The sequence below is a fragment of the Kockiozyma suomiensis genome, assembly GCF_038497685.1.
Source record: "Kockiozyma suomiensis strain NRRL Y-17356 unplaced genomic scaffold V2V93scaffold_8, whole genome shotgun sequence".
Classification (NCBI taxonomy): domain Eukaryota; kingdom Fungi; phylum Ascomycota; class Lipomycetes; order Lipomycetales; family Lipomycetaceae; genus Kockiozyma; species Kockiozyma suomiensis.
Window position 1 is genome coordinate 200,452 of NW_027117671.1, and position 27,268 is coordinate 227,719.

At 43.2% G+C, this 27,268-nt stretch overlaps 12 protein-coding genes across 12 annotated transcripts; 5 read left to right on the forward strand and 7 right to left on the reverse strand.

Annotated features, from left to right (window-relative positions):
- The first annotated feature begins 95 nt into the window (after positions 1-95).
- On the forward strand, positions 96-1,473 carry V2V93DRAFT_258105 (uncharacterized protein). The gene has a single exon (XM_066907141.1). It carries the CDS (start codon positions 548-550, stop codon positions 1,418-1,420), a length of 873 nt encoding a protein of 290 aa, XP_066765240.1. The 5' UTR covers positions 96-547; the 3' UTR covers positions 1,421-1,473.
- Positions 1,425-3,111, reverse strand: V2V93DRAFT_370575 (uncharacterized protein). Its single transcript, XM_066910303.1, has 2 exons — positions 2,595-3,111; positions 1,425-2,533 (listed from the first exon to the last, which is right to left on the reverse strand). Exons 1-2 carry the CDS (start codon positions 2,709-2,711, stop codon positions 1,526-1,528), a joined length of 1,125 nt encoding a protein of 374 aa, XP_066765241.1. The 5' UTR covers positions 2,712-3,111; the 3' UTR covers positions 1,425-1,525.
- A 130-nt stretch (positions 3,112-3,241) lies between these two features.
- Positions 3,242-7,747, reverse strand: V2V93DRAFT_346974 (uncharacterized protein). The gene is made up of 2 exons (XM_066907901.1): positions 7,126-7,747; positions 3,242-7,062 (listed from the first exon to the last, which is right to left on the reverse strand). Exons 1-2 carry the CDS (start codon positions 7,690-7,692, stop codon positions 3,523-3,525), a joined length of 4,107 nt encoding a protein of 1,368 aa, XP_066765242.1. The 5' UTR covers positions 7,693-7,747; the 3' UTR covers positions 3,242-3,522.
- Positions 7,748-8,183: 436 nt separating this feature from the next.
- On the reverse strand, positions 8,184-10,230 carry V2V93DRAFT_335946 (major facilitator superfamily domain-containing protein). Its single transcript, XM_066907724.1, has 2 exons — positions 9,652-10,230; positions 8,184-9,582 (listed from the first exon to the last, which is right to left on the reverse strand). The coding sequence occupies exons 1-2, from the start codon at positions 10,031-10,033 to the stop codon at positions 8,570-8,572; spliced, it is 1,395 nt and encodes a 464-aa protein (XP_066765243.1). The 5' UTR covers positions 10,034-10,230; the 3' UTR covers positions 8,184-8,569.
- A 616-nt stretch (positions 10,231-10,846) lies between these two features.
- Positions 10,847-11,509, reverse strand: V2V93DRAFT_380630 (transmembrane protein 6/97; the record flags this gene model as incomplete). The annotated part of the gene is made up of 3 exons (XM_066912065.1): positions 10,847-11,106; positions 11,179-11,396; positions 11,454-11,509. The coding sequence occupies 3 exons, from the start codon at positions 11,507-11,509 to the stop codon at positions 10,847-10,849; spliced, it is 534 nt and encodes a 177-aa protein (XP_066765244.1).
- A 123-nt stretch (positions 11,510-11,632) lies between these two features.
- V2V93DRAFT_370586 (uncharacterized protein) lies at positions 11,633-12,527 on the forward strand. The gene is made up of 4 exons (XM_066910304.1): positions 11,633-11,849; positions 11,929-12,053; positions 12,118-12,195; positions 12,266-12,527. Exons 1-4 carry the CDS (start codon positions 11,732-11,734, stop codon positions 12,320-12,322), a joined length of 378 nt encoding a protein of 125 aa, XP_066765245.1. The 5' UTR covers positions 11,633-11,731; the 3' UTR covers positions 12,323-12,527.
- V2V93DRAFT_370588 (SacI homology domain-containing protein) lies at positions 12,451-15,895 on the reverse strand. The gene is made up of 4 exons (XM_066910305.1): positions 14,555-15,895; positions 13,853-14,500; positions 13,416-13,785; positions 12,451-13,351 (listed from the first exon to the last, which is right to left on the reverse strand). The coding sequence occupies exons 1-4, from the start codon at positions 15,807-15,809 to the stop codon at positions 12,595-12,597; spliced, it is 3,030 nt and encodes a 1,009-aa protein (XP_066765246.1). The 5' UTR covers positions 15,810-15,895; the 3' UTR covers positions 12,451-12,594.
- A 193-nt stretch (positions 15,896-16,088) lies between these two features.
- On the forward strand, positions 16,089-17,653 carry V2V93DRAFT_370592 (CTLH/CRA C-terminal to lish motif domain-containing protein). The gene is made up of 4 exons (XM_066910306.1): positions 16,089-16,266; positions 16,322-16,443; positions 16,646-16,841; positions 17,072-17,653. Exons 2-4 carry the CDS (start codon positions 16,415-16,417, stop codon positions 17,483-17,485), a joined length of 639 nt encoding a protein of 212 aa, XP_066765247.1. The 5' UTR covers positions 16,089-16,266; positions 16,322-16,414; the 3' UTR covers positions 17,486-17,653.
- On the reverse strand, positions 17,626-20,042 carry V2V93DRAFT_370596 (uncharacterized protein). Its single transcript, XM_066910307.1, has 4 exons — positions 19,494-20,042; positions 19,163-19,437; positions 18,674-19,107; positions 17,626-18,618 (listed from the first exon to the last, which is right to left on the reverse strand). The coding sequence occupies exons 1-4, from the start codon at positions 19,553-19,555 to the stop codon at positions 17,740-17,742; spliced, it is 1,650 nt and encodes a 549-aa protein (XP_066765248.1). The 5' UTR covers positions 19,556-20,042; the 3' UTR covers positions 17,626-17,739.
- A 2,107-nt stretch (positions 20,043-22,149) lies between these two features.
- V2V93DRAFT_324987 (Formate/nitrite transporter-domain-containing protein) lies at positions 22,150-23,292 on the forward strand (the record flags this gene model as incomplete). The annotated part of the gene is made up of 2 exons (XM_066907490.1): positions 22,150-22,497; positions 22,549-23,292. The coding sequence occupies 2 exons, from the start codon at positions 22,150-22,152 to the stop codon at positions 23,290-23,292; spliced, it is 1,092 nt and encodes a 363-aa protein (XP_066765249.1).
- Positions 23,293-24,133: 841 nt separating this feature from the next.
- V2V93DRAFT_324753 (Mdm33 family-domain-containing protein) lies at positions 24,134-25,373 on the forward strand (the record flags this gene model as incomplete). The annotated part of the gene is made up of 2 exons (XM_066907480.1): positions 24,134-24,506; positions 24,565-25,373. 2 exons carry the CDS (start codon positions 24,134-24,136, stop codon positions 25,371-25,373), a joined length of 1,182 nt encoding a protein of 393 aa, XP_066765250.1.
- Positions 25,332-27,179, reverse strand: V2V93DRAFT_370602 (voltage-dependent anion channel). The gene is made up of 2 exons (XM_066910308.1): positions 26,769-27,179; positions 25,332-26,712 (listed from the first exon to the last, which is right to left on the reverse strand). The coding sequence occupies exons 1-2, from the start codon at positions 26,858-26,860 to the stop codon at positions 25,617-25,619; spliced, it is 1,188 nt and encodes a 395-aa protein (XP_066765251.1). The 5' UTR covers positions 26,861-27,179; the 3' UTR covers positions 25,332-25,616.
- Positions 27,180-27,268: the final 89 nt, after the last annotated feature.

A 27,268-nucleotide genomic window follows, 5' to 3' on the forward strand; every position in this document is an offset into this window, starting at 1 on the left:
CTAAGGGGCGATGGCGTATTTTGCGAACAGCAGAGGATAAAAGTTAATTTTTTGCCTGTCGGCTGTAGTCTGGCTGCAGACCCTGATGTTTCAACAAGTGACTTGTTTAGTCAGCGCGTTAATGACCGACTGCATTCTGATTGAATTAATGCTGTAATGTTGTAGAATATCAGGTTATAATTCACTATAGAGCAGAGAATGTCGTCATGGTTTGCGAGCTCAGATCTTTTACGAGTCTCTGTCGAAACTGCTCTGTTCTATGCAGCAGATTTAATGTTTAACACTACCACAGTGCTATCTGAATTAATTCTGATGAAATCTGAATTAACCTGCAAATTTCCCCATCGCTTTCTCTCAAAGTGTACACCCTTTTTCCTCGCTTTCGCAGATCAATTTTAGCTGGATTATCTAATCACACTGCTCTGCGGCTTAAACAGACCCGTTACTTACCGTGTAGATTCGATTTATCCCTTCCAAGCACACTGCATAAATCCGATCGTGTATCGACCTGCAGCACCTCACATTATCCAATAATTGTACGTTTACAATGGCACCGACTATTGCAATTACCGGCTCTGCTAGTGGCATTGGTGCCGCAATTGCCAAGCTCTACGCCTCAAAAGGCTACAATCTCGTTCTCTCCGATTCGGTGCCTAGTGTCCTCAAGAGCACCACCGAGTACATCCAGTCGCAATTCCCTTCCATTCAGATACTATCGCAACAGACCGACGTCAGCAAGCTTTCTGAGCTTGAGAGTCTTCGTGACGCTGCTCTTGCCAAGTTCAAGGCCGTCGATGTCGTCGTTCTTAACGCCGGTGTGCACGGCAACTACAAAACTGAAGAATTTGGTTGGTGGGGAAATCCCGAAGGCATGAGAAAGCTTTTTGATGTCAACCTTTTTGGTGTTATTAACGGAATCTCTGCGTTTTTACCTACGCTTCGCACCCAAGCAAAGGCTGGTTCCACTACGCGTGTTGTCATCACAATCTCCAAGCAGGGTATTTCAAACCCTCCTGGAAACCCAGCCTACAACGCATCTAAGGCTGCTGTGAGATTTTTGGGTGAACAGTTGTCGTACGATCTAAAGGATGAGAACGTGAAAGTGCATATGCTTGCCCCAGGATGGACTTATACCGGAATGGTTGGCGGTGCCCCTGGAATCTACATTGACTCCGTTCACGGATCCAAAAAGCCTGAGGGTGCTTGGACCCCTGATGAGGTTGCTGAGTATTTGGAGAAGGGAATTGCCAAGGAGGATGCTTTCATTATTTGCCCTGATAATGAGACTTCCTCTGAAACTGACAAGATAAGATTTGAGTGGACCGCGGGTGATATCACCGTTCCTCGTCTGCCTCTAAGCAGATGGAGATCGGAGTACAAAGATGAGTACGCTTCTTTTGATGCTGCCAGAAGAAAATAGATGTGTGGAGGCTACAGCTTTTTAAGTGAGTTGAATTTTTTTGTCTCTCTTGGTGTCAAATCAATCATAGTTTATAAATAATATTCAATTGAAAATCATTATAATTTACTCCGTCTCGGGTTCACCCTCAGTAGGTACATCAGCTTGCGGTGTCAATCTAAAAGCATGGCGACGGCTACCGTCCAGACCTGCCCAGTCCACCAAAGCGGAATGCGATGCTCGTCGATTATCCCAAACAGTGATAGTATTCGGCTCCCATGATGCACGAACTTGAATATCGGCTGCGCGACTGGTGAAATCATACAGAAAGTTCAAAATCATGTCAGACTCTTCTCGCTTCAATCCTTTGATATAGCGCGAAAATTGAGGATTGACGAACAAGGCTTTCTTCTTCGTGACGGGATGCTCGCGAATCAGAGGATGAAAATTTTCAACTGGCTCACGACGAACAACTCCACCTGCACTGCGAGACGCGTTGGCTTGAGCAACTCCCGAATGAAGCACTTCAAGTCCGTAAAGTCCCTGTCTAAAAGTCTTAGACAGACGATAATACGCCTCTTGGGTGTCGGTAAAGATAGTGTCGCCACCTGTGTCGGGCCCATCGAGGATTCCTAGAAAAGTTGTTCCAGGAGGTTGTCGCTCGTAAGTCACGTCGGAGTGCCATGCCGTGGAGCTGATGTGATTTTGAAAAAAATCATGCTCAGACGCCTTTGCAGTCGCGGATCGGTAAACAAGGTGGACCTCGGGATATCCTTTGGGAGCACCGGAAGTTGGGTGAATATGATTACGACCAAAGTGAGAAGCATACTCAAGTAACCAGTCGATTGGTTTATCTCTCAAATCCTGCTCCCGGAAAACAACGACACCACGCTCGGCAACAAATCGTGCGAGCTCATCTTTACCTGCCGATGAGAGCTCAGAAAGTTGGACACCTCTGATCTCGGTTCCAAATTTTGGTGTTAAGGACTTGATTTTAAGACTGGTGTTTGACTTTGAAAGCAGATTGGGGAAAGAAGGGTCAGCTCGGAGACCAGGATCAGAGAACTCGAACTCCTCTAGAGGACCAAACTTCTCGTTGGGGTCCCAAGTCGGAAGAAAATGAGCATATTTAGACTACACAGAATCAGCATATTGGAAGAACATTATTTGCATATATATATATGTATATATATACCTCAGCATCTTCTCCAGCGAGAACCAAACGTCCTTTGTCATCAGTGGAGTAGATTTTGGATTTGTCGCCGTGAAAAGACGAGGCGTCAATCTCTTGAATAGTTTCAGTTTTAGACATGGTTGCGATAAATTTAGTAAGTAGACGGAAAGAAAATGGTAGTTGCGCGACAAAACAGTGTTAAGAGCAGAGTCAGATCAGCGTCAGATAATATATATATAATTGAAAGACGTGTTGCAAAAGCTTATGTTTATCGTGACAGAATTGCGTATCCCGTTAACGGATTCGCTACATCTGAATCTGCCGATGCCATTGAGGCGTCGATGGTGAAATATGGCATCATTTCACTAACGAGCATGTGGGGAAACTGGTCGCTTTCTTATCTGCAAATCGCTGGAGCTCAATCCATAGCTACCTCTCGTCTGGTTTAATCAACTGATCATGCCTTTATTCAGATATGAAATTATATTGATATCTTAGCATAAATCCATTTCGCGTTTTCATACCTTGCAAGATGCACAGAGTAAATGACGTGATGCGCCTTCCGTTTCGCGCAATCAACTCATCCTGTATGTCTGACAAATTCATTACTAATCGCACTCTATTTGCCAGAGAGATAACTTTAAATAATAATAATATTAATAATAATATTAATAATAATAATAGTAATATATTTCGTATAACATAACATAATATACAAATAACTATATAAGTGGAGAGGAGTTAAAACAGATAAAGAAATTAAAACCGTAACAAAATGAGATCCCCTAAATGAAATAATCTATGTACATAATAGCATAACCCCAAAACAAAAGAAAGATTTAAAAAACTTGTTGCTTTTTGCTAGTAAAAATAAAAATATAGACTAACCAAACCATGTACTCCTTACCGAATATCTTTATATCTTTGAATTTATTTTATATGAAGTTCTTCAATTGACATAATCGCCTCCCTTTGACTTTGTAGTCTTCGGCAACGATACAATGCGTCCCTCGTCATCCAACGCATAGAGATCACTCAAGTCGGCAGATGTATCGGTAGGAGCCGAGATCTCAGATGATGAAGCGGTGCTTGACGAACGACCACGACGTGTGTATCGAGATTGTCGCCATTCTGCTAAGGCCTGCTTGGCACCCGCCAAAACGGGCTCCGGATAGTTTTGCTTCGTCATCAATGAGAGAACACGCTCGGAGTTTTCATCATCACCACAACTAAGGTATGAAGATACCATGGCTTCATAAGTCGATGGTTCAGCGCTACGACTAGAGTATGCGAGATCAAAGAACGACCGGCTTTTGTTGATATCCACGCTCGCCCAACCGCGAATGAGTGTGTTTGCCATGTACGCCGTCATAGACACTCGATTGTGCTGCATATCATCGAGAATATAATCCGTCTCAGAAACCATTTCATTGGCAATGCAAGCCTCAATTAAGGCCTGGTACATAGACTCGTCGCATCGAGCCCTGTTTGAAGAGGCATACATGTTGAACAACTTGCGAGCCTCTGGGTAGTTTTTCAGAGTGACACCATAGGCCGTAATTAGCGCAGCGTAGTGTTGCGCTGAGACAGTCTTGCCATCCTGCTCAATCATACGCAGAACATTACCAGCACCTTCCATATCGATAGGCTCAATGGTAGTGTATGCATCAATCAGAAGCTTGTATGAGTGCGCAGAAAGATCAAGTCGACGATGCCTCATCATATCGAAGAACTGCAAAGCCTGCTCACGATCCTTGCGGTGAAGAACGTAAAATTGCAGCATTGTGTTGAACGGTGCAATACGCAATTTATAATTTGGAGCAGCCTCCATCTCGGCGAATAGTCTCTCAGCCGTATCACCATCGCCGGCACGACAGCATGCGCTGATCATAGTTCCATAGGTTACTGATGTCTTGCGCAAGTTATAATCGTCCATCTCATTATAGTATGCCAAAGCCTCCTTATACTTTCTCGCCTTGCTGAGCTTCGATAAAAGTGCATTGTAAAGATATGTCGACGGATATACACCGTAAGCACGGGCCTCGGCAAATAGAGAGATAGCCTCCCGAGCTTCATCGTGAGACCCAGCATGCTTCAGTTTGACAATAAAGTTAGCATAGGCATCCGCATCCGGCACAGTGCCGATTTCCATTAACTTGTTCTTGAACTCAACCAGATTCTTTTTATGAGCAAGAGAATCTTTCTCCTGACACTGAAAGTACATTGAAATCATGCTAGAATAAATGGCTTGCCAAACATGGTGCAATGTCGGACGTTCCTGTACAGCGGGAATAGTTTGCTCCAGCAGCGAGAACATGCGCTCAGCCACATGCACAAGTTTATAAAAACCAGCATATTCAATTACCTTCATAGAGACCGACGGTGATATTGTTCGTCCACTTCGATAAGTCTCTTCAATCATAGACATCAAGCTCTCAGGGTCTCTTTCATTATAAGAAATCAGGCTTGACACAGCTTGCGAAATATCAGCATCATAACGTAGCAGTTCCCAAAGCATCTGCTGACGCTTCGCAGACGACAATTCTTGGCTAGCTTCAAACTTGTTTGGCATCGTATCATTTGAAACAAGTGGGATAGGCGCGGTGGCAAACTCCATTGGTACCATAGACGACTCGGGAGGAATGATCTGAGGAGCGGCTAAAGTAACATAATGATTGGTGGCCTTTGACAGAATAATGCCAGAGTTTGCTGCAATTGAGAGTAAAGTGCTTAAATGTTTGATCACAGTGTCGGCAAACTCAGATTTTGGCAGTGTTCCAACTGCACGAGCATGAAGATATACAAGATTGTCAAAATCCGCTATAGGAATCTGCTCATTGCGCGCAAGACTGTTCCATGAAGGAGAAAAGAGTAATTGAAGAGAAATAGGGGGCTGAGGAGCATTCCTAGCAATCTGAACAAAATCAAGGTTTCGCGCAATCACATATGCTCGTGACAAAATACCATTTGGGTCCTCGAACACAGCCCAATTGACAAGAGACAGCATGCGGACCAAGGTTAATTCAAGGAGCTGCTGATAAACCGGAATCTCGGCTTTCTTTGAAAGCTCCGCCATGTCAGATACTAAAACTTGCACGAACATAAATGCTTGATGTGCCATGTCCTCAGTGACGGCAGGGTTCTCAAGAAGATATACAGCAACGTCGCGAACGGTATGCATATCCAATCGCAGATTATTCATCAAAACAGTCTCTAAAATATTAACAACCTTCGACGCGCCCTGAGCGCTATCATCTCTCAGCAACAGCGAAATATAATCTGCAACGCCGCTTGCAGCGCGTGTGATATCACTGCGAGTAAGTAAGTAATCGTATATGTCCTCGGCAATTTCCGAGTGACCCACGAAAGCGTTGGCGGAGAGAAGCTTTGAGATAGCCTCTGGTGATGGAGCAGGTAGCTCATCTTGAGTGATTCTGTTTAGCCACAGCCATGCACTTCGACTTCCCTCAGCTGAGAATACAGACTCTGCGTCACGATCGGAAGTAGTGAACTCCTCAAGGATGGTATCGGCTAGAGGAGTAAACATTGAATTACTGTCAAATGTAGGACGCTCAATCACTTTTTCAAACATCGTCAATGCACCGGCAGAGTCTCCAGATCTGAAATACGCGCGGATGAGCTCACTGTAAACAGCAGTCTCCTTGCGATCCCCGAGTGCGTAAAGATGGGCTTTGTACGACTCAAAAATTTCAACCGCTGAATCGATATCTTTTTGAAAGGCTCTGATAAGATAGATAAATGTGTCGGCTGTGAAGACGCCTTTGCCTTCACGTACAGCGCGTTCTAGAACCTCAAGAACAGAGAGAGACTTGTCAATCTGATTTGTTTCCGCAAGAGCCTCCAAAAGCATGTTATAAATCTCTGGTGAATATTCTTGCAAGCGAACAGTAGTACTCGCAAAAAAAATGTCAAGCGCAAGATTAAGAGAAGGTTCATTATCACTCTGCTGCAAGAATTGGTCGAGTGCCGGATCAATCAGCTTTGAGTTGTGTTTGACAGGGCTGTACCGGTCAACAGCAAGCTTGCGAACCTCAAGATAACGCTCAACAAGAGCCTGAATGATTATGGAATACGTCAGAGTGCTAGGCACCACATTCTCTGATATCATTGTCAGATATACATCGAGCAGAAACTTGACGTTATCCTGAGGCATGGCGGTGCTTCCCGACAGTCGTGTAATAGAACGCAGAACTTCGTTAAATGCTGCTAAGGAGGGTGTCACATTCTGTAATCTAAGCTTGTTGTATATATCGATAACTGAAGTATAATCTTGTGCAGTGAAGAAACTGTGTATGGCATATTCTATCTCTGCTAACTGACGAGCGGCCGGGTCGGTGGTAGCCTCGACCTGAGCTCTCTGAGCATCTATGTAAGGATTCGACTCTGGTGGTAAGTCCTTGGCAGCTTCGGGTGCTGCCGTAGTTGATGAAAAGTGGTTGTATTTTTTGTAAACTTGGACCTGCTGATGCTGTAGCGTAAAAATGTTAGAAATCTAAAGAATACTAAAGTAAAAAAAGAAAGAGATACGAACTTGTTCATTTGACGCAATGATATCAGCAGCAGTAGCATCATCGACCTCTACTATGCGATCGCCTGAGATGAAATTTGCGGTGTCGACACGCCCGTCATCGATCTCTAGCTCGTTGTGAGAGTCCTCGGCGTGTTCGGTGAGACGACGAGCGGTCGAAATTGGACGGGAAGACACAGGCTGCGAAGAGCTGTGAATACGATTTCCAGAGAGATAGACGGTGCTTGAATGCTTGTGTTGGCCAGCAGCCGACTGGCGACGACGGTCATCGTCAGAGGTCGACGAGGTCGAGACAGAGAGTGAGCCGGCGTTGTAAGACGGAGCATATGAGGGGAAGGCGGCTCCATTAGCTGAAGGATGGGAGCCAGATGACGAACCAGGTCCAGAAGAAAATGAGTGGTGGACTGAACGAGAGATGAGCTGCTGAGCCTGTGCAGTTGCCTGCTGACGGGCGAGCTGCTGGGTAGAGACAAAGAAAGCCGGCTGGGCAGAAGTGGCCGTAGAAGCGACGAACAGATTCTTCGCGAGCGCCGAGTGGCGGGCGATGGCAGCAAAGGACTTGAACACCATAATTAGATACTTAAGCCAGCATTCTCGTTTGAGTGTGGAGAATAGTTGGGTGGAGAGGCGTAGTGTTGTGGAGGAGAAGAGTGAGCAGGAAGCTTTTTTAGGCTGACTCTCAAATTAATCGCTCTGAGAGCGCGTTCCGACGTCAGCGAGATGACCCCGTCTCTCACCAGCGCTCCCGATTGATCAATTCTCATTGAGATCAGTCAAAAGCAGCTCTAATATGCTCTCGCATGACTGTTCTACATTTTTATAATTTTACCGAGTATTTTGAATAAACAGCGTTTGCGGAGTGTGGCAGGCTTGAAAATGAGCAATTATATGGGCTAGGGCCTGACTGCGAACCACGAAAAAAATACGGCTCAGCGATGATGTCAGCGGCCGGTGGCCATTGTTTGCCCTCCCTTGGGCCGAGCAACATCTTGCCGAGGAACATCTTGCCAGCTGCTGCTCTTATCCGCGCTCTCGATCAGCCTGCTTCCGTCCATTCTTGGCTGAATCTGTGCTTCGCGAACGAGAAAAGTTGGCAGAACTCCGGAAGCAGCTCTGCTAACATATTCACTGGTCCGGCGTAGCCCCGGAGAGTGCGGCTTATACCCGCTCATTCAGTGAGTCAATAGGATCTAAACCCGCCTAAACCCGCTAACCTGTGCTCTTTTCAATACAGGCGGGCTTTTTCTGCTTTCCGCTCGTTTCAACCACAAACATTTACTGAGCTCATATTAATTTATGTGTGAGGAGTATATTGAATACGAAGCAGTACTAGCATTCCGTCTACTTACAATGCAGTTAATAAAAAACAAAACCTCAAACTCCAAAAAAAATGCCAATGCAGCAATCTGAATTAAGCAATCTCCTTTATCCTTCTCAAGCGTATATATCAAAACACAGTCGTCAGCTTCCAGCCCGCACTAAAGCCCCGCGCAAACACCAGGCAGACAGAAGAAACCATGTACGCAGCCCCGCAAAACGCAACTAGGCCAGTGTAGTTACCATCCATGCGTCTCAAGATCTCGCCTCCAATCGGCACACCGATCAATGATCCAATACTTGCTAGTGAATATGCAGTTCCGTATCGCTTGCCATAGTCCTTGATATCGCAAATCTGAGAAAAGCAGACAGGCGCCAGGGAAATACCACTACCTGATGCAAATCCAAACAGAATCAAATACGTAATAGCACCACCAAAATTCCTTCCATGTGTAGCTGCAATGGGCGCCCAAATACCCAGAGAGAGTAAGCCACATGACATCACCGTCACAATCAACATATTAAAAGTACCGAATTTGTCGGCGACGTAACCAGGGAGCCATCGACCAAAGACAGAGGCCGCATTCATGATGGCTGTCAGTGTATAAGCAAGCTGCTCGTCAACACCCTTGGAGATAGCAAAGGTGATGAAGTAAGTCGATGGGATAAGCAGCGCAAGCTCAAGCAAAAAGTTTCCCACAGCCATAAATGCAAATCGTCTGTCCTTGAAAGCTCTCAGGTCGATTGTCGATCGGCTCGCTGACCCGCCTTTGAAGCGAGACTTGACACACAGCACTGCAAAGACCGAGAAGAACAATACAAAAAAACCGATGACGCGAACAGCCCAGGCAAATCCGATCTTTGGGATCAGCGACCGTAGCAATAATGGAAACAAAATACCACCAAAAGAACCACCGGTTGCAGCAATACCAGTCGCAAGGCCACGACGAAGCTTAAACCATTGTCCTGCGACTGCGACTGCCGGGGTGAATATCATCGAGCCAGATATACCGCCTAAAATGGCGAACGAAAGGAAGTATTGATAATACTCGTGACAGAGACTAAATATCATGACCGCAGCAACTGATCCAACTGATCCGCAAATTACAAGCGGCTTAGCTCCATATTTATCAAAGACAGGACCTAAAATTAACAAATCAGAGTTAACTATTTTGTCTTGAGCACTGGAATCAGACGGGATCATATACGTACCGACCTGCACTCCGCAGAAGAAAAATAAAAACGAATAAGTAGAAAATATCCAAGAAATAGTGCCTTCATCATATTGCGCAAGATCGTTTTCGACCAGGTATGCTTGGAAAACACCTACTGAATTCCATACACCAAAGACTGCTAGCATGGCGCACCAGGCACCGAAGACGACAGTCCATGCCGCAAGGCCGCCCTCTGGGTAATCTTCTTCTATCATTTTCTCGTCCACAGTGCCAGACTCTTCAGCAAGAGTGCTGGCTGAACTATCTGCGATTTCACGATCATTGATAGAAGGGGCAATGATTGAGGACTGTTCCACCAAAAGAGATAATCTGCCAGAAGAATCGCGAACAGAGGCAGAAGTGGAATGATCTGTTGTCATTCTATGTATACTTATTGATGCTGAGATAATAAAAAAAGAGTATATGATAATCAAAAACAGACCAGAACAGAAGTACAGGAACAGCAAACATCGGTCACTTTAACAATCATGAAAGCCTCCTACCGGAGGGGCCCGATGGATAGTCTACGCGTCAACAGGCCTCAGCGCCTGGCGAAGGCTCCATCGGCCGCCACCGGGGCGCCTGCGCGTCCGTAAGGCTTATAGACTAAGCTCTTTATTTTATCTTTTTAAGGTAATATTAAACCTTAATATCATTATTTTCTGCGTGGTTTTTCCTTTACTGTAATTAGAGTTTAAAATTGCAACTTTATTCCCTTTTGGGAAGTTCGCCGACGCTGGCGCAATTCAAAGATGCCCACGCTGCAGTTCGGAGCTCGAACAGCAAACTTCATTTACAGTCTACAGCAGAACTCTTCACTTTGCCGACTTTGATCACTTTTGATATGTTTAATCTGGCCCAGACATCATTGATGTTGCAGATTTGTCTCATCGTCATAGTACTCAATCAGATAGGCTCACTGTGGCTTCGTGCAGGATCATTCTAGCAACTCGTGCTCCTTCCCGGCTGCCTGCGACATCTGCTACATACGATTCCAGCCTTGTTCCTGTCTCCGTTTCCGATCATCCATTGACAACAGTCATTAGTTTATCTTTTCACAATGTTGCATATAAAAGCCCTATAACTGATACTATCAACGCTGGAGTCAGAGTAAACCCTTTCTTGATGAAAAAGAAAGTAAACGGCCACTGCAGTGGTACGATCTTTTTCTTGTTCTAAATCTATCTTTGAATTCACTGCGATTTTTTGATCCTCTCGGTGGCTGCTGATGAAGCAACCAATACAGCTACTCGACGAGTCATATCATACATCATAAATAGCGGGATCACGAATGTGGGCAGATATACCCAGACCAGATTTGTACGATCTTCGTCAGAAAATTCATCTGCAGAGAGATTCTGGAAGCCATACATGAACTCAATAATGCATGCAAGAGTTGTCAAACTGGCATTGACGGCGTAGATGAGAGTCAGAACGTAGATTTGCTTAGAGTCTTTTAATAGGAGCAGAGTTAGATATCGACTTTGTAGATTCGTTTTTATCTTGTTGGAACGAATGTACGTACCTTTATAGAATGCAATTGCAGCGACCACGAAGAAGGGCAGTTGAAATGCAATTTCGATGATAACAAATATCACAAACCAGGCAGGTGGATTTCTAACTAGCGGATCATTGTTCATCTCAATATGTAACTCAAGAAGTGTTGACTGAACATCTAAAAGATATTCATTTGGAATAATTGTAGCACTATCAACAAATGCTGTAATAAGTGTATGAATAATGCTGTTCAATCAGGTTAGATTATATCAGTAAAGTTGCTAGTCTAATAAATACGCGCACAAGTAAGTAAAGTAAAAGCAGTCAATCGGACGACTAAGCAGAGCTTTTCGTGCCATTTTGGCGTGAATTGGAAATACTAAGAACGTTATTCAGTAATTTCGACCTGACAATATTCAACGATGTAATGTTTGCTTAGCGGCTCATCGTCTCCCACGTTCCCGAAAACTTTACCTGCCGATTACAACAAAAAAAAATTGATTTCAAGCGAATACTCATGCATCAACTCACTCCCCAATAACTTTCTTTGTCAACAACTATCATTCGTTTAAGAGCAAAAAATGTCCGTTGTTGGCAGTTTAATTTTTTGTAATGATTGTGGAGCTCTGCTAGACAGCGCAGGATCTTCCAGAAACAGTCTCAACTGCTCACAATGCGGAGCTTCATACGATTCCCAAGGTACAAACCGCTTTATTACTACATGTTTATGCCATTATACTGCTATGAAAGCTAACCTGCGTTTTAATAATACTTACAGCATTTGAGAACCTGACTGTTACTACAAAGTCTTCAGACTCTGCTTTTCCTTCGGCGCTGAGACTGAAACGGTCGGTTGTCAAGACTAGTTTAGGTAGAGATGAGCAGACTGAAGAGGGAGCCACCGTACGTATTTTCCATGGTAGTATTTCTTGCTTAGAGTGATGCGTTTATTAATTTTTGTTTCCAGATCAATGAAAAGTGTCCTCAGTGCGGAAAAGATGAGATGCAGTATTATTCTCTACAGTTACGAAGCGCTGATGAAGGAGTAAGTTTTTACTGATACATTTACTGATACAAAATTTTGAACAATCTCCATTGACAAATATTTTTTAAAGGCAACAATTTTTTATACTTGCACGGATTGTGGATATAAATTTAGTACGAACAATTAGGATTTTTGAAGGGTGGCGATGGCTGTGGTTTGGATTGCCGTGTGTTTTATTCCAAAAGTTTTTAAAGTGATTTGGCATCAAGGCGTTTGGTTCAATTTACAATTTTGGCAATGTGAAGAATTGTTTTTATATAATGGATTTTATTGATTATGATCATCAGACTCTATAAAAAAGAACGCCTATACCCACCCAATAAATATCCAATATGAAACAAAACGCACCAGCCAACGTCAACAATCTCTATCTCTACTAACAGTTTCTCAAGTCTCATTCTAAGCAGCATCATCACACGGACGAGTATCCATTCTTTCCCCATAGTTCCCATCAATCCAGTTATGATAAATTTTAGACCTCTTTGACTGCTCGTCATCTGCAATCTTCAGCGTAGTCGCTACTTCAGGCGCTAGTATATACTGCACGTACTTCACACTGTCTTCGTCAGCAACTTCACTAATTAGATTAATCGCCGTAGGAGCTTTCCCTTTGATATAATTATGGAAATCAACATGCTGCTTATTCGTCATCAACGACTTCTTCTCCGCAGCACTGAGCGGCTCTGGATCCGGGCCCAAGAGGTATTTTCTATACTGCTGAGTCTCAGAAGATGCTACAGTAGGTTTCAAGACACGATTGACAATTTCAGGAATTGCCCGAATCTCACTGTATCGGCCTTTTTCATCTTTTTCGCCTCCATAACACCATAGTGAATCATCAAACCCGTCATCATTATCAAGAGACATAGCAGCTACTTGGCTATAATAATTCTCGCTTCGAGAAGATGAGATCGAGGCTGTATCCAATTCGGGAGGCGGTGAGGGACTCTGCTCGTCCAGCTTTGACGAAAAGTCAATAAAACCAATATCAAGAAATCTGCGGGTACGTCGCGACGTGCTGATCACACTGATTATACTACTTCTGTCGTCGGCAATCTTCTCCTGCTCCATTACCTCACGAGCAGAGGGATGTTGCTCCATGTGTAGTTGTCGTGCTTCGAAGGGACTGAGATTATACTTGCTATTTCCAACAACTCTGAAAAATAAAATATTAGAGACAACAACGCGAAATGATTTACTTCCAAAGCAAAAATACGCACATGGATGGTAAATATCGGAGGGTGGAATTCATGTTATATTGGAACACCTTTGAAAAAGAAGACAGCATCTTCGGTTTATAATACTCCATCCAATAATCGTCGAAAAATCCAGAAAGAGACTTCGGAATCAATTCACTATCCAAAGCAGCCATTTTGGCTCTTATTCCTTCGACTTCACGCTCCGTTAATGTCTTCTGTAAATGGATTGGAGTCCACCATTTACGATAACTTCTGCGCAGTGGCTTTTTAGATCCTCCGGGAACTCCATGGTGAAGATAATAATCGGTACTTAGGTCCCAGAGCATTGGCTGATCCGCTTCAAAGACATAGTTTCCCAGGAAAAGGTTGATTGCTTCCTGTCGCTGGTTGTCTATAAATTAATACAAAGTTAAAAAATCCATCCATCCAAGTTACACGATTTTACAAGTCAGACTTACCAACGAAGGAATTATTATAGTATCGTCTAATACTTTCAATCACATCTCGCGAGTGACTGGTCCATTGATTTATCCGTCTATAAGTCTCCATCGTGTTCACAAGATGCGAACCACCATATTGCAAAGCAATAGTATCACCATGGTCATGATACATCTCTGTCAAAAGATTCACAGCATCCGTATCGTATTCTACGGTAGTGCCATTTATAACGCCCAGTGCATGTAGTTGATATCCTAATGCACGTTTTCCAATAACAAATTGAGCAGCATTCGTGCGGTCAAGGCAGTCAATACAATTGGTTCTGCAAACGCCAGATTGCGTGGACGAAGGCACGGAACCGTTATGGAATATTTTCACGGTTTTCAAAATTTTATCAGCGTACTCTTCAAGAAATTCGATGACCTCTTGATCTCGTCCCTTTGAGGCGCGACTCATGTCCCATGACGTATACAGAATTTTAGCTTTCTCAGGTAAGAATTGATTGAGGTACTCCAAACACTGTTCAAATTCTCGAAGTAAAATAGTTTCACGAGGCGTGCGCTCGCGCGTCTTGATCAGATTGAACACTACAACCGGAGTTCCATATCGTCGAAACTCGTCATCAAAGTGCATTGCGGCGGCGCTAAAAAAAGGATCCACAGCATTTACTGGTCTTTATATTAGCACGAAGATATTTAAAATACTAAGATAGTGATACATACACTCTATAGGTGGCTTCGGCGACATACCGCTCACATCCTGTGTCCAAAATAAAGGAATACTACCTCGGTGCTGAACAAAAGAAGTATACGATTCGTTTGCAAATAATCTGCCATCAGGTGAGTGAAACGATGTAGTAAGCATATCGGATACGATTTGCTCTGTTTCCACATCATTTGCAACATATCCCTGGTCGTTAGCGCCACGTTTCAAAAACCGTGCTCCTGCAAAATAATGAGAGCGGCGGGCAATAACCGCAACTGAAACGTTACGCCCATAAACTGAGATATTAGCCTGATCGATAAATCCATGAACAATAGGCAAACACCACGTCAAAACATCTATATTTGACTCATATACCGGTCGCAGTAGATGATGATTCCAAACAAACATTTCGTTGTATTCTGCGCAAGCCTTCCATTCTGTCGGTGGCATATTAAGTCGTACACGCTCATGCTCACGGTCTAAATTTCGCTGCAAAGTATGTGTGATGTCGTAGGAGTAGCTGAAATAGAATGTTTTGCTTAAATCAAGATTCTGAAACGTGCTCAGAAATCGCGCTTCTTTGGAATTTCGGTGCGGTTTGCGGTAAGTAGCACTAGAGCATAATGGAATTAACTCGGTTGCATCTATATGATAGATGTAGTGCCCACCAAGAAGAGCAACAGCACTTCTCTTTGTAATGACCGACATATAATAGTATTGCGTAAATCTTATGAAACCAATGACACCCCAGGATGTTAATCTCTTTGTTAGTCCTCCAACGGGGTTGCCATCTTGAATAGCCTCTAGTAACTCGATGATTTGAGGGTGAGAATACACGGTATCATCCTGAGTCAGAGATAAAACACCTTGATCAGCTGTAAGATCGATCTTAAGGACACGGAATCGTGTATCGTTCACATTCGAGCCAATGAGATAAAATCTTGTTTTAGTCTCATACAGCGTATATTTGCACATTCGATCAAGTGTCACGTCATTGCTGGCTTCCTCATCATCGTCGCTCTCGTCCTGAACTGACTCCTCAGTATCAGCATCCTCTTCTGGTGGAGACTTGTTGAATATTCCATTGTATTCTTCTTCCTTTATGAAATTTGCAGCAGGGTTGTCAATAGTCTGCGGTGTATTATTCGCAATATTGAGAAATGGCAAAGCCGACGGGATGTTGGTCTTGTATGGGTTATCGGAAGTTGATCCTGTACCGCCTTCATTTCCCGACATTGTTGGATAAATGAGAGCCGGATCCATGGGATCCATCTTGAAGATAGAAACCTTTTAATTCTCTCAATCAGAAAATCAGACTCTACTTATAGTATAGTCGAGGCAATGATAAATCAGTTCTGGATTCCACACCGTCTATCAGGCAGCCTATTAAGGTTTATAGACCGTAAGGAATGATACTAGACCCTTAATCAGTAATATGCATATATGTAAAATAGTGTGCACTTTAAAGTACTATTCGCATTGCTAATTTTATATATACGGTTGTTGCCAAGTGACTGCTGGCCGAGGGTTAATGCCCGAGCGTAAAGGTCCCCCAGACTACGCTACATTTCTTGCGCCTATAAAAATCGTCATCCGTGCTTTTCTCGCGAAAAAATTTTACAGTCAAGAGAAAATTCCAGTAAAAGTTTCATTAACTTTACTGGAGTTTGATTTTAATCCAGCAGTCACATTGTCGGAACTTTCTGCGATTAATCGCCTACGTGCGATCGTATGTTGTATCCGGTTTGGTCTTGAATGTTTGGTTTATTAACGGCAGGCTATAGTCTTCTGCTGCTACTGCGATCCCTCATGTACAAGATTCAGCGACTTCGGGTGCTACTTCTCGGAAAGAGTATACCGAAGAGCAATGGGAACAGATGATGAATGACGTGCGAGTTTCCAAATCGTAAGCTTACCTCTCCTTTATACCTTTTGTTTGAAGCGCGAAATCTCAATTTATTATGATGATTGTAACTACAAGTTGGGAATCTCTCTGACAATTCCTTGGAGAAAAAAAATAATTTACTTGACATCTGATTTGATTGAGTCGATACTAAGACGGAGGAAGCTTCACATGAAAACTTTTTCGCTTACCGTTTTCTAAATAGGAGTTTGAATGCATTGGTTATGAATTATCTCATCATCGAAGGCTATCAATCTGCGGCTTCTAAATTTGCACAGGAGGCTAATATATCGTCATCTGTCGCATTGGATTCTATTGAGGATCGGATCAGAATTCGTGCTGCCATTCACGCTGGACATATTCCAGAGGCCGTCGAGCGGATCAATGACTTGAACCCTGAGGTATGCATCCTTTCAATTTTGTGTTATGTTGTGTTTAGGGCTATTTGGGATGTAGTTGGAGGTCGCTATGATTAATTTGTTCATGCACCACACATAGTCATCTATGATGAAAAAAAGAAACCTTCAGTCTTCAAAATGAGCCAACCTCCTCTACATCTTTTCTAGTCATTGTTACTCAGCAATCATTATTGAAAGACAAGACAATTAATTTTTTTTAATTTTGTATTTAGCTTCTCGACACGAATCCAGAGTTGCATTTTGCTTTATTACGATTGCAGTTGATCGAGCTGATTCGTGATCTCGCATCGACCTCTAACGATGATATCACACCCGCTCTTACCTTTGCTGCGTCACATCTAGCTAGCCGAGCACAAAAGAACCCTGAATTTCTGGCAGATCTTGAACAAACTATGGCATTGCTTTGCTTTAGTCCGAGTAACTTAGTGCCTCAGCTTGCTGAGCTCATGGATCCCGCCTTGCGCCGTCAAGTAGCTAATAAAGTTAACGAGGCTATCCTGGAAGCTCAAGGAGTGATGCGTGAGGCCAAGATTCGTGGATTGGTTCGGGTTTGGGGATGGGCTGATAACGCGATGAGACAGGAAATCGGTGAAGTACCAGCACTTGATTTGAAAAACCTTGCATGATATAAATTCCTTTTTTTTGTACTTTATTGATTTCGATTGGCGTGCATGTCTTGGATATGGAGTAGTAGGTTTTGCTTACGGTTGCGATTTGGAAGTTGGCTATGGCGGAGTCTTATGTGTTTTTGATATTTCTAGGCGCCTAAGAATGAATCTTTTTTAACCATTGAATAATCTAAAATCACAATACTCTATCTTCCTCTAGTAAATACTGGTATTTGTATTAGCAATGCTCAATGACACTACTTTGTCAGCGTCTATAGCAAGCCCACATAAGTGGGACCAAGATCCTCAACTGCGGCCACAATTTCTCCCCAATTTTTCTCTGCCTCGACATCTCCTAATGTCGTTTTTGTCTTCAATAATTTCGCAGTTGCATAAAGCTTCTTCTTGACGTTGTCCAGGTTTGTTCCATGTTCATCAGATTCACAAGTTTTCTTCCAAGATACTAGTAATCCTTTTAATATTTGAAACTTATATATAGAGATCCTCGGTGCTGTATTTTCAATAATGATATCGAGAGTGTCAAGAGTAGTAACTAGTAACGGAGGGTATGCGGTGATAAACGGATCTGAGAGTATATTAATCAACATTTTGATGCTATTTTGTAAATGGATGACAAAGTAGATTTTCATATTTGATGCAATGACACCAAGTTTTTGTACGAGAAGCTGTGCGATCCTGACTTGCTCTCCGCTGATTGAGATTACGTGGTAAATTCCTTCCACTAGAATCTGACCTAGATATTTGGCATACTTAAGTTTGTATTCTGGCGAACTTAAGCCTACGTTGCCATTCGCCGCTGAGAGATTTGATATAGCTGTTTTGGATCCAATATCTTGAGCTCGAATTGATGCAAGAGTAATAAGCGCATCATATGATTCGTTCAATAGATGTATCGACTCTTCTAATGTGATATTAGATGTTCCAAAGGGCAGATATGAAAGGCAAGCCAACAATGATTCCCAAAATAAATCAGTCAGACCACGAACCAAGATGAACTGGGGTGGTGTCTGAAGAAGAACCATGTGTAATATTTGGCAGCCTCGTGTTTTGTATGCGGGATTAGGATCATCCAGGATAGTTAGAGCAGGAGGGACAACAAGACTCCAGTTATTGACGGTAAACTGAATGTTCTGCACTCATTTCAATCAGTTTTTGTAAATTAGCCACAGAAGAAAATGAAATTACCTTTTCTCGACTCAAAACAAAATAGACCAACGTCGCAGCTTCAGGTCGGAGTACGGCCCAAGACTTGGAATCGTCAGTGTCAAAGGAGGATTCTAGCTCGTGATCCCGATCTTTTGACAATGTACCGATCGATGTCACCCTTTTTTTTCGCAAACACTCAAACACAGGCTTGACAATGTCACTCAGTATATGATGCCCAATCTGTTCGTAGTCTAATTCTGTTTCTTTGCATTGCTCAAGAATTTGGATTGCCAATCGATTAGACGTGCTTGTACACCACGGATCGTCTTCCAAGATATAAGCTGCTGTGGCCGCCACAACCCGACTGCCCTCAAAATCCGGTAGAAATAGTAAAATTTGTTGTAGCGCCTTCATTAATGACTCCGCCGCAAGTCGGAATGCTTGCTGCTGCTTCCAAAGAGTTTTTGTCTCTGCTATATGTAGGTTAGACTCGATCCTTACTTGAAACATAGAAACGTAGCTACAAACCAAAAGAGTCGTCCGACCAAATCCATCTTCCAGGCAGCGGTCGTAGTAAATAACAAATTAGCTCTGTTAGCTCTCGTGAATACGGCAGCCACTCGCTAGTGTCCAAATCAGCAGCCATCTCCTTTATTACAAATTTGAACAGCGCCTCGAAAAGCAATGCCTCAGAAGCAACGCTCGCCCATTTCTGCTCAGAAAAACTCTCCGAATTTTGATTTGACGGTAATAGTAATATTTTGCTAGGCGGTGTCTCACGCAGAAATGTTCGAATTGCAAGTCTAGTGCATAATAAAGCAATTAGTATTTGATGATCTCAAGACGAAAGAAGACTTACTTGTCATCTTCATTTAAGGATCCATAGCTCAATATTCCTGTTGAAAGGTCAAATATGTCCATGATTGCGGAAACGCATCTATCAGAATCGCGATTTCAGGTATTCACGGTAGACGCGATTTGCGCGTTCTGTTAAGATTTGAGCGGTGAAGAGAGCAATATCTAAATGGTTAAGGGTTATTATGAGCCGCATGCAGTGTGTGGCTTTCCCCTAACAGCGACGAGTCAGGCGCCAAATGAGCCAGAAAAGGCAGGTAAAGAGATCCCCACTCAGCTCACAATATCCAAATAGCAGTAGATCAGAATCGTACTCAGCAGTTGCATGATGTGAAATATAGAATAAAGAAAATTGATACTGGCCGGAAAAATATAGCGTTTCTCAGTTCTACATGCGAGCGCAAGATAGTCTGCGATCACCTTCAGCTTTGTTTATGTCTGCAAATCGCGAATTACTTAATTGGCGGTTTTCTAAGCCATTTCTTTTTAATCTAAAACGAATTCTAATAAAAAATCTGCTTCTTCTGGTCGCTAATGCCACATTGAGATTAAATGCTTGGGAGTGTAGGTGGGTAGCTACCCCACTATCGGCAGCCTTTGCGACATAAAATTATATTTATTATCTCGATCGATCTCGACTTATTTTATGCTCTGCTCCGCAAATTATATTGCTCGATATCCTCTCCTCTTCATTCTGTCTATCATGAACCCCTATCCAAAGCTTTCTATTCTTTTGCGTCTACATATCCTCTGAAGACCGAGAAAGAGTTTCAGCACTTCACTGTCGGATGAGGACTCTCCAACGTGACTACTCCCAGTATGCGGTATATCACCTAGCAGTCCGCCTTCTATCAAGCTCATATTTTATACCCTGCTACTTGTCTTTACCAGATCATTCATTCATTCATTCATGATCAGACTTCGCACTGAGGAAATTCATGTAATTCTTCTCTTGACTATCATTTGGAGATCAATCAAGCATAGATGCTAAGTGACACGATGACTGCTCATCACAACCTGTTTCTGTGGCAGCTTTGTATCACATTTCGCGTCATAGCCCCTTTTGCTGTTCATTATTTTCTAATTACCTCCTCTAATGCGACAAACGTCTGCTTGCCGTCGATTCCAATTGAGAAGCGTGCGTTGTATGGAGTTATCTAATACCAAACAACTTGTCACTGCTCCGAAGGGACTTGATATGCAGTTAAGCTTGTTGAAGTGCTCTTGTTCTATCAAGCGTTATACACCAGTGTGGTGCTGATAAGATGACTCTGAGGCGTGGGCAGCAAAGACCACAATGCGGTTTGTTGACATTGCCGTGCCAGCCTTTCAAAGTTCTGCACAACACTTTGTTACGCTCACTTACTCTCACGTATGACCAAGGACGGCTATTTGTTTATCTAAAGAAGCTTCTGAAAAATCTCGCGTTGTATTGATTTAGATTCTAATGATCACGTCGCTAGCTGTTTGAGTGGCCAACATTTCACAGCATTATGGCCAACATCTCACTATAATTCTGTGACCGACTATACGACTTCCCAGCCTAATCTGGATACCAATGTTTATCAATACAAGCTGACAAGTATGGTAACACAGTCTAGAAGGCCGCACTCTGTTATGCATCCTTATATTTTGTTGACATCAATCCGTACCTATGCGTCGATGCGCATGGGCAAACAGAACAGCGACTTACAAATCCAGAAAAGTCAGATGAAGTCAGATATATATGAACGCTCGCCACTCGTCAGAATAACCATCATTTTGCAAAATAAGTATCTCCAGCTCGAAGTCAGTCCAAAATTAGGTAGGAGCCGTTCAATTGCAAAGGCTCGGAAATACGCTATGCTTGGGATAGATATGAACTGCTTGTCTGTGCCGTTGAACCTTCTTTTGGCAAAAGAAGTGGCAAACTTTCTAAAGTTCGCTACCCATTTAGCATATAGCGGGATGTTCTCTGTGCCTTATTATGGAGATGTTCTCACGCAAATTTTGAACAAAATGCTGTGACAGTCACTGCTAACAGTACCCAGTATATTAACCTGTAATGTAAGGGGTTTGTATACTAATCTGCCACCGGCGCTAGTACTGTTCAGACGACCTGATGAAGACCACACGCATTATACTTTCAAATTAACCCTTCGCGTTATCGAACTTCTTTCGTCCTCGGACAAGCGCACAGCTACATCACCACTTTCGACCGCAACCCCGGCGTCGCTTCTTGGCTGCTCCAGCTCTCTACTCTGCAGTTGCGTCTCCGTTTTAAATCAGTGCTGCCGCTCGGTATTTTCCTGCTGCTTTCGTTGAAGCACTGTTAATCGGCAACGCAGCTGAATTACTAGTATCCTGCGGCTTGACAGGGACGTCTCCATCAGGTGGGATAAGTTCGCAGTTCAACATTGCGCACACTTCGCTTTCTCCCCCTCAGAGCGGCATCCTGGCAGCAATAGTATCGGAATAACCGACTGTGTCTCTCTGATTGTCGTTAATGACTTTATTTCGGTTTTTAGTTCCAACATTGCGGATTGCATCTGGTACTTCAATTGAGCGGATAGAACCGGGATTTGAAGTCCTCTATCGGGATATCAAATTGTCCTATCGTTCGCCGACCACATCTGCATTTTCTTCATAGGAGCTTATCGATATAATAATAACACTCCATAATGTCATTACAACCAAATCATTATGGTCCAGACGAGGCGGCCACTATGCTGCTAAATACAGGAATCGCGAAAGCGTACCAACGGCTGGACCTCATGATATCGCGGAATTTCATAGGCGGCGCTTTAACATCTGTTGGTGGCATGGTAACATTGCTTGTGAAAGGAGGTTGTAATGGTATGTTGGAGAAAAACCCAGCGGTTGTCAACTTGCTTGCCGGCCTTGTCTTCCCTGTCGGAGCAGTAATGTCTACATTGACGGGAGGCGAATTGTCGACGGGAAATGTCTTATTTTTATCAGTGGCACTTCTTCAGCGGAAAATTCCGATGTGGAGGGCCCTATACTGCTTTGTGAGTTTTTTTCCGTTTTGTTCGTTGAAGCGTAGACTAACGGTGATTTAGATGGTTTCCTTTTTTGCAAATCTGGCTGGCTCTCTATTCTATCTACTCATTGCACATTACGGCCACATTCTTTCAGATGATCCGTATAGACAGGGTACTATCGTATCTGCACGAGAGAAAGTCATTGATCCGTCAGGTGCGACTGTCTTTGTCCGTGCGATCGGGGCCAACTGGCTTATTTGCATAGGTACATTTACAGCTTTATTATCTCGCACGGCCGTTGCAAAAGTAATTGCCATTTGGATTCCAATTTTTGTTTTCGTTGCTGTTGGCTTTGAAAACTCTGTTGCAAACATGTTTTTGGTGCCTATTGCAATGATTAACGGAGCACCAGTTTCGGTAGGATTATTTATATGGAAGTCACTTATTTTGTCGACACTTGGGAATATTGTTGGAGGATTCTTCTTCGTGGCTGGAGCATACTGGTATATTTATCTGTTTCCTAAAATTTCAGAAGAAGACGATGAGAATTTGAATATGGGTAAGTCTCCCGGTCCGCTACTTCCGATAGCTGAAGGTCACAATCTCGAGCTTGACCCTGTTCTGACTCGTATCTTCACGAGACAAACTGCCACCAGGCATTCTACTGCCTTGTCAAATCACTCTGTGGAATCGTTTAGCAGGCGAAATAATGCGCAAGACAAGCACAACGGCAGCCGCAGTAATGGTGCCACTGAACACTCCACCACCGAGATGGAAAATCCTGCTACTGGATCTAGCACAGATGATGAGAAATCTGAATAGTCCAGTTTTTTGTAATTGTTATGAAGTTTGTTTTTTTGATTGTTGGTATGTATTCAAGGTGATTTAGTAGATTGATAGACGACTCGATAGACCGGTTTTGATGTGTAGCATCATATTTTCATTTAGCATTTTATTGGTGGGCCTTGTGTTTTATTTGATTTTTTTATGGGTGTACTTTGTTTCGAAAATATCGTTTGGTTATGCATTTCATTTTTTTTCTTCATGATTATCATTGCTCTACAGTTTTCCAGATTAGAGCTTTCGGGGATTTGCTTTATCCTGAAATAATGAATAGAGAGGATGTCTGTGGCATTAGACTTAATAGAGTTCATTGGGTGCATCCATCAGAATTGTACCGACTATTCAAGCTGAGCTTTGTCATAATATCGGTAGATGTGAGAAAGATATAGCCTGCGTAATGTAATCAACTATCCGCAGCATCTCTTCAAAAAGAGTAGCTGAGCGGCAGCACTGACAACGTTATAAGGGTTTAGTGTATTACTGTCCCGACGCGTCGGGAACGATCTAGCGTCATTGATGTATTAATGCGTGTAAATGCCGGAGTAATCTAAGAAAGCAGAAATTGCAATTGCAATCACTCGAGGAAATTTTAGTCAGCTGAATACAACGATATTATTTCAATTGTATCAGTAGAATCGTTGAGATGGGGAAGATTGCCGGATCATTTGGAAGTCGTCATCTATTCAGGAGTCTGCGCAGTTCAGGCCAGTCCTCTGTAAGTGGAGCCAATTGCAGAAAGCGTGGCATAAATATCCAACAACGGAATAGCATCCTGAGGACGTCTGACGATTTCAGGCCATTATGTGCCCAGTTTTCAAGTATGACGTATCGATGGAACGAGAATACTACGAAACATGCGGGAAAGTCATCCAAGGAATTTAAAGCTGAGGCAGAGCAAATAATACAAGGAGCGCAAGACGTTTTATTTCCTACTCCTGAAAAGAAGATAAATGATGACGAGAAGAATAAAGAACATGAAGATGAATTAAAAAGGGGCAATTATAGATCTTTAGAATCCGATCGATTGAAGAATCTACCTTCAAAAATTGAAGCGCGTCGGTCTAAACTTGCTCGAACGCTCTCTACCAAGCTTGATGAATTGCAAACTGCTATTTTTACTGCCGGTCGAACAATTAATGATATTACCGGATACAGTGAGATTGATGCCCTGAGACGAGCAATTGAGAGACAAGGTATGCATGCGTATTCTCTTCCGAAGCAGTGACTAAATGCTAACACAATTCGAAATAGAATCTGCATTGATACGGTCTAGGAATGAAGTGAAAGAAGCAAAAGATGCCTACTCAGCAGCAATTGCTCGCCGGTCGGCATCTCAGCGCGAAGTTAACGAGTTATTACAACGTAAGCAGGAATGGTCCCCTAACGATCTAGAGCGATTCACCAATTTATACAGATCGGATCATGTTAATGAGCAGGAGGAATTACAAGCTGGAGAAAGACTTAGTCGCGCAGAACATGCTGCTGATGAAGCGCAAGCTGAACTTGGACGATCGATTTTGACGAGATATCATGAGGAACAGATTTGGTCTGATAAAATTCGACGCGCATCGACTTATGGTACTTGGGCATTAATGGCTTTTAATGTTGTTTTGTTTATGGTCGTACAGCTAGGTCTAGAACCGTGGAAGCGAAAGAGACTCGTTGGCTCGTTTGAGGAGAAGGTGAATGATTTACTGGGAGAAAGAAGTCTGGTCGTCTTGAATCCGGATGCGATCAAGGATCAGAATGGATCAGCTAAGAAGTATCATGGCGTTGAAGACGTTTTAGATATGCCTGAGGGGCTAGTTTCCGATAGTGGAGACAAAGCCTTTATATCGTCTGCGAGCCACAAATCGCTATCGATTCATTCTGCAAAAGAAGCTCTATCGCTATTGCGTGGAATTTTTTTCGGTTCTGCAAATGATGGGACCCGCATATCTCAAGATGCTATCTACGAATCAACAAGATCCGAATTGGCAATATGGTCAGGTGCAAGTGCGTTACTGGGTGCAGCGACAGTGGGATTAGTTTCTATTATAGTGCGACTAGCATCTTCATGAAGGGTCAGTGAAGCATCTTTTTTTGGATATTATTAACTATTGCATTAGCGAGGAGAACGCTACATTATTTCCTTTTTTTTTCTTTGGATGGAGAGGGGGGCCAGCCAAAAAAATTTGCATGATGAACGTGGCTATATGTACAGCTTTTAAGAAAATAAACATCCTCGCACTTAATAAGCTAAGAAAATGCGAAATGCGGAGATCTCGAAAAAGAAATGGAAGAAACTGCAAGATCCGCGATGTTCAAACGTTTGACCTCTTAAGATAGTCGAGCTTATCAGATTTTGGAAGATACATTTCTATTTCAGCTTCGAGACCTTTGAACGCATCATCTTTAATGACTGCAGCATATACTGAAGCAAGAGTCAGAGCGAACGACACTAGCACAACAGCTGCACCCACAAGGGCACTGAGGACTTTAAACCCTTCTATATCGAGGACAGCACCCAACTGTCTCGTAGCAAGCGAATATGTACCCAACGGAAAAGAAAGACCCCACCACGCGATACCAAACACACGAGGGCGGAAATAAAGACAAGCAGCAATAGCAGTTACCATCCAAAATGTGGCTAATCCTACCATGTGCATAGCCACGGCCGATCCGATGTATTTAAACACAGGCGCGCGCGCAAGTGCGGGGTCGCGAATATTCAAGTAATCTTCGAGGTTGACGGCGTTCACCAAGTAGCCGTAGGCGCCTTGGCCTAAAGGTCCAACAGGTAGAAAGCAGCTAATGATAGCTTCTCTCGCAGGCATGCCGTTGCATAGCAACCGCCATGTAAATACAGCAGTGAAGAGAAATGCCAATAGCTCACCATTGCCCCAGATGACTGCCGTAAGGACAATCATATGAGGCCGCCAGTCAGACGGCAGATGCTCGACAAGAACAGATCCAGTTGTAGAGCAAACTACGAGAGATACAACGGGGAGAAGAATAACAGCGTCTAGATTGGCGGGCCGCTTCCGATCATGATGGATAAATCTAGAGAAGATGACTAGCCAGGCGCAGGCGATCGAAAGCGCGAAATCCACCCACCACATTATATAACATGCCCATACTGCCTTGTCGCCAAAAATACCAATAGTATCTGCTATTATAGATCCGAGGCCCATAGGCATGCATCCCCAGAACATAGACTGTGTTGGATGTATCAATGACTTTTCGAACGCCGAGAAAAACAGGATGAGCCGCAGTAGAGTCATAACTGTAAAGAGGACGAAGAGGATAGAGGCGACTCCCCAGAATGCGATACCGACTCGTCTTAGCCATTCTGCAGGAAACGGATAGTCAACAAGAATTCCGCTTGATATCCCAAGGCCCATGATCATTCCAAACCATCTGTGTCAAGTGTAAGTACGCGAAGTTAGAAACGGAAGTATGAGAAGGCTGCCTACCCAGGGCTGAAATGCTCGATGCGGTAGTATATGTATTTCTTGAATCGATAGCCAGCTGTATCAGTTGTTTGAATATCAGGTAATGATGGCATGTTCTGTGACTGAAACTAATCATGAAAAAAATCAGATCGGACACCGGGTTGAAAAATATATTTTACGGGGAGAGCAGGGGAAGAAAACCGAGGCGGACGAATACACGCCTGAAAAAAAGGTAAACTCAGGGGTACGTGACGCATACAGTGGCGCTAATAAGCTCGCGAGAAAAATTTTGGGCAGTGGCGGCCCATGACTTTCATCCAGTCTTTGTTGCACTATATGAACTGTTTCCGCTATTTTCTCAAATATAAGTAAATTAAAATCCAGATACTTTCTGATTTGATATCTTTATTTGCATAACCTCATATGTCTTGTCGTATGAAGCTTATTTGTTTGAGATAGGAGCAGCCACCACAGGAAGCCATCAGGGGCCAAAAAATACCTAAACCGAAGACATTTATTGG